Source organism: Scleropages formosus, chromosome 15, assembly GCF_900964775.1.
Source record: "Scleropages formosus chromosome 15, fSclFor1.1, whole genome shotgun sequence".
In the NCBI taxonomy this organism is placed as follows: Eukaryota; Metazoa; Chordata; class Actinopteri; order Osteoglossiformes; family Osteoglossidae; genus Scleropages; species Scleropages formosus.
The window spans coordinates 17,035,086-17,047,085 of record NC_041820.1 but is presented as its reverse complement, the minus strand read 5'-3'; the positions used below and the strand labels follow the sequence as shown (position 1 = coordinate 17,047,085).

The window sequence follows — 12,000 nt, the reverse complement described above, 5'->3', positions numbered from 1 at the left end:
GGTTCAGAATTATCCTTGAAATGTCCTAATTTTTTACATATCTTGCACCGGCCTTGATCAAATAATTAAGCATTTACATCAGAACCCTTGTCTTGAAAATGGATTTTTTCCTCGAATGGTGAATACATGATGTACCCTTCAGTGAGTTTCAGTTGGCTGCACTTCCCGGCAGCAGTGCAAAGGAGTTCATCCTTGCAGCTTAAATTAAGTAAGAATCTGGTCTGTTATCATTTTATTAGTGCCCATATTCACCACCATGACTGCATTTCAGTATACTTATTTCGTTTTTATTTTACACAACATAACAACACAGCAGTTGTTGTCTTCCTGTACAGCAGTATTTTCTGTGCCTTAAAACAAAGGCAATATCAATGTCACTGAAAGAAAGCTTGAATTTTCTTTTAAAAAATATCAATTTAATTAGAGGTCCAGTAACAAGCCTTGGTTTTCGTTATATTTTTCTTTCCTTTTTTGACCGTATAGTATGCAGGAAATGTTATTTCCTTTGTAAAAAGGCTTTTTGTGATATCTTGCTCGTTCCTCCTGATCGCCCGTCACGGAGAGCAGCTGTGTGAAGGTGCCTCCAGCTGCACGTTTTGAGAGGCCCACTGTTACACAAAGGAAGGCACCAATGCTTCTTTTCTGACCGTGTTGCTCATGACCGACATACCGTACGCATATGTGAGAAGGGGTTTTTTTATTTTTTATTCATCTTTTTTTTTTTATATGAAGTGATTGAAATGCTGTGGAGACAACAGTGCCATTGGTTGGTGTAGCTGTTCTTCGATGGAGAGAAAAAATTTTTGCCCAATTCCACAGCCCCTACAAGGTTACAATCCACCACCCTGGCAACTCCGTGAAAGGAAACACAACTAAAACGGCTTGGGGAGGAAAAAGGAGCACAGTCACACAGTGCTTTCTAGTATCCACTCAGAACTGGAGTAGCCCTTCCCGCTCTCCAACCCAAAGCCCTCAAGCGGGAGAAGCATCCCGTTCATGGACAAGCTTCGCTTGGACCACATGCTGCCCAGCTTCTGAGAGCTGATGTAGCAGTGATGTTTGGACAAGTCTTCGTTAAGGGAGTACCTGCGCTTGGCCCTCACACCCTCTGCTGGCAAAGTCAGGTACTTGGGGGAGGACTTGGCATTTGCCCTTCTGAAGACCGGCGTGTCCTTGATGCGGGCGGCGGGCAGGGGCCGCAGCTGCTGCAGAGCTGTGGAGTTGTTGCGGTTTGTGTTCTGTGTTTCGGCATTGGGTGGGGCCTCCGCTCTAGGTGCGGCCGTGGGACGGGGCGCGGCTTGGCGCTTTGACCTCGAGGAGGTGGAGGAACCAGGGGCCCTGCTGTGGCTTGCAGCCGAGATGGCAGCGGAGCTCTCCGGCAAAGATGTCTCGGAGGACTGCGTCACCGTGTCTGGGGCTGCCGGCGCTGCAGCTTTTTGGCAGCCATCGCTCTCCTGGCCCAGGCCTTGCTTGGACACGGAGGGAGTGACAGAGCAGCCCTGCGACTGGGAGCCATTGGTCTGGGAGTGGACGTTGGTCACCATGGCGCCCTTAGCCGTCTCGCTGTTGTTACACACCTTGTAGCGGATCATGAGGATGATGATGAAGACCAGCACAGAGGCCACAATGATGCCGCCGATGATGATGATCATGGTGCCGCCCAGGAACTGGGACTGCATGAAGTGGCAGCGGAGGTACTCGGACTCGGTGGTAAACTGTACGCAGCCCACCACCCGCGTGGCCGTGAGTGAGGTGATACCGTCGTCGTAGATGGCCAGAACACACAGGTCGTACAAGGTGCCCGCAGCCAGGTTGTTCACCAGGAAGCTCTTGCTTGTAGGTGGGATCATCCTGAGACGAGATAGAAAAGAGCGCTCACGGTTAAAGTCCTGAAATAAAGTGGCAAATAATTTGTCAGATTTTATTTTTATTTTTATGAATCAGCAGTGCAGCGCATGAGAGGTGTCTGCGCTGAGTGTCGTGTGTTTTATAACCCGGAGATACCGCCCCGTGTTCCGCGATGCTCACTATGCAGTTCTTTGACAGGTGTAACATTGTGGAACGGTCTGAAGATGGCTCCGCTTGTAATATTTGCTTTGCTGTTAAAGCACATGTTTTATCTCATAATCTGAGTGGAACATTACCTCTACTGTCGCTGGCCTGTCAATGCCATATATCTCTCCTTATGTGTCTGGAGCCTGAGACCAGAATTGGGCCTGGTGTTTTAAAGGGCTGCTCTGCATCATCGAGGCAACACTTAAACAACACTGGAGGGTTTTCTTATCAGCTCTCTCCACATTGCCCACTGTTTGGTCTCACCCAGGCAAACACAGGAAAATAAATCCAGTGGTTTGGAAAGGCTGCAGTGCAGAGCGTGCGAAAGGCAATCGACGCACAATGCAGCAACGCTGTAGGGTTTCTGTAATTTCAAAAAAAAAAAAAAAAAAAAAACTTGAAACTGCAATTCTCTGGACTTTGAGCCAAGCGTACAGTTTTAAAGAAAGGAATGCAAGGGAATGTAAAAGTCCTGACAACTCTGTTAAGTAGTTTTACAACCACACCAGTAGCCTTTTAAGTGGAAGCGGAACAGAGAACGACAGTCCCAGAATGCATTGCCAAGCAGTTGGTGGAATAAAACCAATTTATTTCTTGCAATGAAAATGTCATTCCTTTCGTTAATGTAAAGTACTAAAAAACAGGGTCAAATACTATATCATAACATGCATTCTTGTTGAATGCTTCTTCAACAAATTTTTGCCCAACAGTGGTTCTGTGCAGGAGAATGGGAAAATTTTGAAGAAAATGTCTCTTTGCGTTATATAATGTTACATTCCTAGGCAAGATTCTGAGAAAATGTTCATTTTACACTGGGTCCCTTGTGTGCTTAAGCCAAATGAATCACAATAACTTACAGAGACGAACTACCACAAGGGCAGAAAGATCTGATTTTATTCTATTTGTCTCTGCCATATCTTTAACCGATGTTATTTATCAGTATTACCAAGGGATCTATTAATATTTGGCACCATATGGAACAATTCAGCTTGAAGCCCTTGAGCTTTAATTACAGGGCATTCATTTCAATGCACAATATGTGGTGCTATTACTTACAAGAAGAAGAAAGGTGGCCTTTTTTGGTAAATATTCTCACTGTCCACCTTTTAAAGAATGACAGTCTTTCGGGAAGTCTGTAACCTGGCAATAATCTAAAACGTTCCCTGGTGGATTTTCAATAAAGACATTATGTATATCAGAGGGAGAGGGGTGTGTGGTGGCGCAGCGGGCTTGGCCAGGTCCTGCTCTCCAGCAGGCCTGGGGTTTGAGTCCCGCTTGGGGTGCCTTGCAACGGACTGGTGTCCCACCCTGGGTGTGTCCTCTCCCCTCTCCAGCCTTATGCCCTGTGTTGCCGGGCTAGGCTCCGGCTCCCCGCAACCCTGCGTGGGACAAGCGGTTTCAGATGATGTGTGTGTGTGTGTATTGGAGGGTGAAGTCTACATTAAGTCATCCATGGTACCAATTAATGAATAACACAGCAGTAACAAGTATAACCATTAAAATGCATGTTTTTCTGCCCTTCTTCCTGTGGTTGAAGGAAATCGTTCAACATGGAAAATTAAAAAGCATTTTATTGCCACGCTGTGAGTTTTTAGCACTGTTTGAAGAGCTCACACTGTTAATGTCAGTTTGCACGTTTTATGGATTACACAGATTGGAAATGAAAGCCAATATCTAAGCCATCTTAAACATTTCAAGAGGCCTGCATTGTTAGGTTATACAAAGACATCCAAAATTATAAATGTAGCAAAGGGCATTTTTGAGAATATAGGAGTATCCTTGCAGACTGTCCCTGGTTCTGTCGTTCTCCCTGCTCGGCTTATCAATTCTCACCGTTTCAGTGTTTTACCAAAGATACCGCTACAGCATCTCATCTGACCTGTATGCCTCGTGAAGTGTTTTTTTTTTTTGCTCACATTGTTTTTCACATACACAGCATAGCACTGTCTGTTTTCCTTTTCACTACAACTCTGCATATGTTATAAAATAAACACGAACAAAATTTGCTAAATTTCACCAAACAGTATTTTGAGAATATGGTTTTGCTCGCAGCTAGATGTGATGGTATCAAGTGTAACGTGCGCAGCACATACATAATTCTATGATATTCTATTTTAAATAACGTAGGTTTGGTTTATATGTATGCCATAGTATTTGTTCGAGACGTGTGTATTTTTTACATTGCCAAAGTGAAAAGCAAATTTCACCCTAGGGATACTGAGAATGAGGGGGGTGCAGTGGGTTGGCCTGGGTCGTGCCCTCAGGTGGGTCTGGGGTTCGAGTCCTGCTTGGGATGCCTTGCTATGGGTTGGCGTCCCGTCCTGGGTGTGTCCCCTCCCCTTCCAGCCTTATGCCCTGTGTTGCTGGGTTAGGCTCTGGCTCCCCCCGACCCAGTATTGGACAAGCGGTTTCAGATGGTGTGCGGATAGTGAAAATATTTAGTTGAATTGAATGAGACTGAGATCATGCTGACTATAAATGATAATACTTAAAATTTTATTGCAGCCTGCTATTTTAGCTGAAGAATACATCCGGTGGTTGTTCATCACTCACTGCTATCTTTAAGATGCAAAAATTACATCATTCCCACCTCTCTGAAGAGATGGTTAATTATACTCTGATGGAAGTGCAAAACTGAGAAGAAATGTTACGTAGCTCCACTTCAAATTTGGCAAACATTTTTAGCATATTTAAAAAAAAAAAAAAAAAAAACTGCTTAATGCCAGTTCTCAGCAGACTGCCTGTCTCTTCATTACTGTTCTATAATAAACATATTTCTCCCTTACGCCAAATCCCAAGTTTTATTTGAATTTTTTACAGTTCTCTGTCGGTTTGTGCATTTGTCTGTTAGGCACTGGTTTTCTTCAGTACATCAGAGTTTGCTCGTGACTCTGGCAGACTGCAGCATGTTCAGGTTTACTAGTTCTCATTAGCAATAGGAACCTCAACACTGAGTGGGAAGGTCAAAACAGAATGAAAACTATAAGGCTGCAGTGAGCACAAAACCCTTTGCACTGACAGTCACTTCGGAATGTGGTCAGGTGAAGTGCTGTGTTTAAATATAAAGGCATGCAAAATGCTGAGATAATAAGGTAGAGAATTTGTCACAACACATTTCAGAGATCTTACGGGTCATGAGAATGAAGAAGTCAGGCTGGGTGTATGGGATGTTATAAATGCTGTATAAAATCGCGTGTGTGTGTGTGTGTGTGTGTGTGTGTGTGTGTGTGTGCGTGCGTGCGCATGGGTGCTTCTGCAGCAAGATCAGAACTCGACAGTTGTGACAGTGGACTGAAAGCCTTGGAAATTATTTTTATTTGTTAACCATAGAGTTAATGCTGACCTTCCACTGATGTGTTTCAGTTATGAATTGACCTGAATGTTCCAGCTGTGCAGGTCAGAAATGGGCAGTTACAGCGGCTTTCTATTTGAATGTGAAGGCCTATGGTTGTCTAAGACACTACGTAAAAGCTATGGAATTTTTCTCTTTCCTTCCAAAATATTGGTATTCTTTTCAAGTCCTAGTCATTGCTTATGAAGGCAAAATGAAAGCAGTAGTAACAGTTAATCTTCAGGAAAAACTACATGCAACAGTTGTAGTAAACCATACTGAATCCCCATTAAAGTGCAAAATCAAGCCTATTTGTTACCCTATTATTTACAACTTCTCAAGCTCACGGGTATATAATCTTTTATCAATATATTGGTCAATATTTGGCTTTTACAGTCCCACTGGCATCAGAATTTACAACACAAATATGCCATTCTATGCATCCATAATTGATTTGCCACAGCAATATATAAATATAATATTAAGCAGCTGAAAGAAGAGCATGATCCATCAAAAATGCCATGTTTAATAATGCTCAAATGTCATCTATATCAAATATCACCTGTTTGATATATGGATGTAAGTTTGAAAAACCTCCATTGCACAAAGCCCCATAGGCTTTTATTGCTGGTGAGAGGTACAGGGTCTGAGAGAGCGAGCTAGTTACCTAGCCAACTATAAGTGTGTGATGACATGTATTTATTAAATGATAGACTGATTGATGCAATAAATACATGCATCTCGCTAGACAACTCCCAGACATGAGTTCACTGAAGCCCTGCTGATTTGCAAGCCAGTTATGTGATGCTCTCATTTCCATGCATGCCTAATTTGCCTGTTGATTTTGATGTTACCCTTTTGGCAATGCCCAAAGTATTTATTTTCTGCTTGATTGTTAGGCAAGGGAATGACGGTAACATACCTCTGCGGAGAGTAACTTGCATTTCGTTCTCTCTTTGAATTAACATACACTTCACAATGTTCTGGAGGTAGAAAGATCATTCTCTAGAGTGCGCATCCTGAGAAACAAATTCTTTGGTTGTGTTGTTTTGTATACATGTTGCTATCAGCTCTGCTCAAGTATAACATACAGCTACAGTGTCAAACAAAAGTATAAAGCAATCAGTGTGTGTGTTTGCTATATTTTATATATAGTATATTTAATATGTCTATATTTTCATAGATTGCAGTGTACAGTGATTCTATGGTAAGTCTAAATCCCTGGATCTGTGCTTTTCCAACAAGTCACATAGTGGTTAGAGCCAAGAGGCTCACCCTGAATTGATAGTCAGAATATCTTGCTCTATAAATGGGTAAATCATTCTAAGTAGCTCGTACAAAACTATCTGCTCAGTAAAGATCAATAATTCCCAGCCTCTGAGATCTTAAAATTGCCCAAAAATACCCCAATTTGATCATCATTGTTAAAATGTTCCAACCATTTTTCAAAACCAAGTGTATATGTTTCACTGATGCTGTGCTGCCTTTCTCCACAAATAACGGAAATAAACCCAATTCATTACTAGGTCAGTTTTATTACTACCATTTAAAACGCAAGTTCTGCTTATCCAGTGGTGTTTAGCTTCTTTAAGTTCTTATGATCATTTGAAGATGTACGTCTGTGTCGCTTTTTAGAGCATTAGCTGGTAATGGTTACAAACTCCTTAGGTCTCGCATATGACTACTTTTCAGCGCTTTTTTTTGTTCCATACTTATGATGGTGTAGAATTTTTCTAGTGAAAGGTAGACAGAGACATTTCCAAATCTATATTGATACCGAAATGTTTGCTATTATTTGAAATGGGAAGTGGGAAACATAGCAGATAGAACCTCTGACAGACACTGTGAATCTCTGCTGAGACCAAATGTAAATTAAAGGCATCACCCTTTTATGATGAGAAAGGAAATTCAGTAGCACCAATACGGAAAAGCTATGTTTCATGCATTAGTGTATTAATCTTCCACTGCTTAACTAGGAGTAGTCTAATAACTGCACTGGATATCTAAAATATGACAGAAGAAGTGTCAAAAGGTCAGTAGCCCCAGTACACAGTTCAATAATACACAAATATTCTTCCGAGTCTCTTGGAAAGCTGTAAAAGTCCTGTATTAGTACTAACACTGAATTCATAGGGTTAACTAGAAATTGTTTAAGATTTCTAAAGTGATTTAAGTGTGTTTTAACAAATATATTTACAAGTTTTATTCTGAACATTTATTTAATTGAAATTAGTGCAATCAATAGCTGCATTGTTGGATCATATCATGCATATTTTTCACGCATCCCAGTAATATTGTAAGAATAAATTACAGATACACTTTTTTAGTGTAAATTTAAACTGTAAATTTAAGTAAATTTTTGTTTGTTTATTGATGAAGACTATGTAGATCTTAGACTTAACATTTCACACACTGAATTATCTATTTTTGCTCGAATTCTTACAGGCTATGTAAATGACGTATTTTGGTAGGTGCACAAAGCCTTGCCTTGAGCAGGCAGCGACAAAAATATTAAAAGTGGATATGAAAGAACAGACTGCAGCAATTAATTGCACTGCTGTCACTTGCTAGAATGAAATTGTAAGGCATCCTTCAAATTCAGACCAATTAATGTTCCAACATTTTGTGGTCAAAGCAGGACAAAATCTATCTTTTGGGCAGCTGGTAGCGTAGGTTACAGTTTCTGCCTTTGGACCCAAAGGTCAGAGGTTTGAATCCAGCCTCCGGCTAGAGTACCCTTGAGTACGGCACTTAGAAAATTGTCCAGTTTGCTAAATAGTTGAAAATAGCTTAAAATTGTAAGTTGATTTGGAAAAAAGTGTCAGATAAATGAATGAACATAAATGTATAGATAAGTAAGTGTAGGTGGCTTAACACTCTGTTGTTTTGGACAATTGCGTCAAATAAATCTCGACGTAAAATGTTATTAAAGAGTCGCAAGCGGTGACAGGTTATTGTTCTGATACTCGTTGAGCTGCTACTGTAGACAAATTTATTTATTTAGAGGCACAAATGCAGTGGAAAGAACCCAGTTCCATTAAATCTGCATGCATGTCAGGATCATTTAGAACCATTATGTATCTGTGTGAGAAATTATTTAAACAAGAGTTGACACGCAACACGCAAACACAAGAGCCCGTTCTGAGTGCATGCAATAGCTTTTTAGTCATATAGGGCCAAATCGTGATAAAGTTCAGCTAATAAAACCTGTACCGTGAATCTGACATTTTGAGTTTGACAGCCTTCACACGATCACTTTCTGACCTGTGAGTTTGTGTCAGTGAAGCGCGACTGAACTGTCAGGACTAAAGATAATTTTATCACATTTTGACGCCATGGCACATGTAGTCCCGTTTTTGCTTCGTTGGGCTCCATTAAGTTGTACAACAGAAACGTAACATGTTTTGCATCACCAGCCAGATGTGCGTGCCCAGCTGATGGCGCACAGATGGATCTCAGTGCCACTTTATTTCATTTGTCTAATCTGAATTTATTTTGCTTCTTTAACTACATGTCTGCCATTCTTGGTTTTCCTTTTAATATGTATTTCTAGTACACTTAAACAAGTACTTATTAAAACATTTGAGTCTAAAAATATATTGCACATTAATAAGTACTGTCCCACTTTCATCAGCTGTATTCTTACCTGACAAAGAAGTGACACAAAAGAAATACGAAGACACTGAAAAATATTAACAGACCCAAAGTGGTAGCCTACCTATAAACGAGAGAGTCATCGTAAGTGCCGTTGTACTGGATCTGGAACATGCGAATGCCTGGAATGTTCCTTTGAAAGTTGAACTTAATGAGGGCAGTGGAGGAGGTTGCTTCTGCAACAACTACCCTCTTGTCTGAGTTAGTCTTCATGTCCACTGTGTGGTTGCCGCCATTGGCGCCTGATTTGGTCGACGTGGAGATGTCTGAGGAGCCTGGGTCCGGCTCCTGGATGTTGTTGGTACTGTTGGTGATGTGAGGCAACTTGATAATGACGAGGTCCACGGTCTGATGGGCTTCTCCTGCTGGGTTGGAGGAGATGCAAGTGAAGGAACCTGTGTCTTTCACTGTGCTGATCAGAATGTCCAGTGTGCCATTGTTGTAGACCACTGTCCGTGTGGAGTTGGACACTATCTTTCCTTCTGGGGATATCCAGTGGATCACAGGCTCTGGGTCTCCCCGGGCCTTGCACCGGAGGGTGACCCGCTGGCCTTCCAGCACCCGTGTCTCATGGGAGTAGCGTGTAATGAGAGGTGGCTCACAGAGGAACTCTTCCTCTGGAATGGACCAGAAATAGCGGCCTGACAGATGTGTGGGTGTGGCACAGGTCTCCAGGTCGTCCTCCCGGTTGAGACGCCGCAACCACAGCAACTCACAGTTGCAGTGCAGTGGGTTTCCGCCAAAGCTCAGAGCAAAGGATGAGGGATTGATAATACCCGAGGTGGCCAGTACCTGAGCCCGCTGGAACAGCGGGTCAGGTGGGAGCTTCTGAAGCTTGTTGGAGGTCACATCCAGACGGTTCAGCTTCTGCAGTAGAGCAAAAGTACCCTCTGGGATGAAGTCAATCATGTTATGGTCTAGACTAAGAGTGTGCAAGCTGGTCATCTTCTGGATAGCCTCCCAGGGTATGGTCTCCAGGTTGTTGTAGGACAAATCCAATTCTTCCAAGGCCAGCAGGTCATTGAAGGCCCCCATGTGGATGAGGGTCAGCTGGTTGTTGTTCAGAATCAGGTGGTGCAACTTGGACATGCCACTGAAGGTATCATTAGATATCCGTGTCAGGCGGTTACTGTTGAGGTGCAAAGCACGCAGGTTCTCCAGGTCAGCAAAAGCATAAGGAGTGATGAAGCTTATTGTATTCCTGGACAGGGTAAGATCCACCAGCCTTGTCATGTTGGCAAAATCCTTACGTTTTACACTTGTGACAAAGTTATCGGCCAGGCGCAGCTCCACAGTGTGCCGGTCGATGTTTGGGGGGACAAATAGCAGCCCTTTTTTGGCACAGAGTGTTGCAAGGTTGGGAGATAATATCTGACAGACGCAGCGCTTGGGACAAATCTGGGCTTTAACTGCCATGCCAATAACCAACAGATAGACCAGCAGGTTTTCCATTGTAAGTCAGGTTCAAACACCTGTAAGAAAAAAAAAAAAAACCAAAAATTAGACTTTGGACATGTAATACGCCTTAATTTGAAAAAAGAATGTAATGAAAAAATGCACAGGTGACAGGCAGGAGTGTTCCAGGTTCAAGGAATGACCAGACACAATGAGGTACAGAGTGGAATTATGATGTTTTATAATAAATAGAAGGCAAACAGTACAACAACTAAAACTCAAATGCAAAAAGGACCTTCCACCATAAATAGAGCAACACCACTGAGTGTCTTGTAGTTTCCCAACTCAGGTGTTTTTTTTTGGGAGACCTGAGCCTTATTTCCTACTCAGGTGCAGCCAATAATCCAGAAGGTGGATGTAGCCATAGCACATTCATAGAGTTCATGAATCTGCAATCAGTTATACTTCTTAACCTAGTGCTCCTCAGTCATGACCAGTGCTACAGCAGTATTATTTTTTTACCCCTTCATCCCACCTCTGTGTGAAAACTGTCTGCGCGACAGGATGGAAGAGTGGCGAAATCAGCCAAGTTGTGTGGGAAACTGAGCTGCAGCCCTTCCTTTAGTTCTAGATTCCCAGCCCATTTCCTTGCTCCTCTGTCCTGTGTTTTCTGCAGATAAGGGATGTATTCTGGGGTTCCTGTCAAAGAAATTTATCAAAATATTTTCTGCTTTAAATTCTGTAAGATGTGAAACAATCTGTGGAACTGTAGTTCCAATGCTTGTAGTTAACTGTACAGAGACATTGAGAATGTAGCGCATACTGTACTACCAACAAGTTCACTTCAAGTAAAACCATGGATCGAACTGTGTGAGAAGGCTTTTGGTAGCCTTGTTAACCAGTGTTGCTCACTGTACAGGTAGGCTATTTATTTTTTTACGTGATCACTGTGCAGTGCAGCTAGATTTGTCTTTTATCCATAGCTGTTATACCCTAGAAACACCCAGCTTGGTATCATGAGCACAGCGGTATGTGGGAGATGTCAGTCACGTCTTAGTAAATGCTATCTTGTTAATGATGGACAGATAGACCTTCGGCAAGCTACAGTCTGAAAGAGAAGCCATGGTGCTTATCAAATTCTGCTGACAGTTATTGAAGAATAATTTCGCCCTTGTCCTAAATGAAGTTCAGAAAACATTTCTATCCTATTCTGTTACCTAGGGAAAAGGTTGATTAATTACGATAAATCCATAAAGAACAGTTTAGATAATAATCATCTAGAAGATAGTGAAACAAGATTGTGACTAATCTCCTGTATATTTTGTGCCGGATTAGGATCACTAATGACTGGCAAGGATTACAACCTTTCGAATCCCCGCGCAGAGTACAACACGGAGGAGCCGAAATCAACTTTGGCCCCAAAAGATTTGCAGACAAATTCGGCCAGTAATCCATATTTCTTCAGCCTGCTTTCTCTCTGCAAGGGTGTTTCAGGGGAGCATGCCAATGGAATCTGGCACAGAACCCACAGCCCTCATCCCACTGTGCCATCCCTGTTGCTCTTT

General features: G+C 42.3%; 1 protein-coding gene across 1 annotated transcript in view; it reads right to left on the bottom strand.

The window, feature by feature from the left end:
• Positions 1 to 445: 445 nt before the first annotated feature.
• The window catches only part of lrfn5a (leucine rich repeat and fibronectin type III domain containing 5a), a 32,964-nt gene continuing 21,409 nt past the window's right edge, over positions 446 to 12,000 (bottom strand). Inside the window, exons 2-3 of the mRNA XM_018727480.2 lie at positions 9,105 to 10,512; positions 446 to 1,851 (exon numbers count right to left, since the gene is read on the bottom strand). Of these exons, the coding sequence (XP_018582996.2) occupies positions 906 to 1,851; positions 9,105 to 10,492 (2,334 nt within the window). The 5' untranslated portion in view covers positions 10,493 to 10,512 and the 3' untranslated portion in view covers positions 446 to 905. The remainder of the gene's footprint in view (positions 1,852 to 9,104; positions 10,513 to 12,000) is intronic.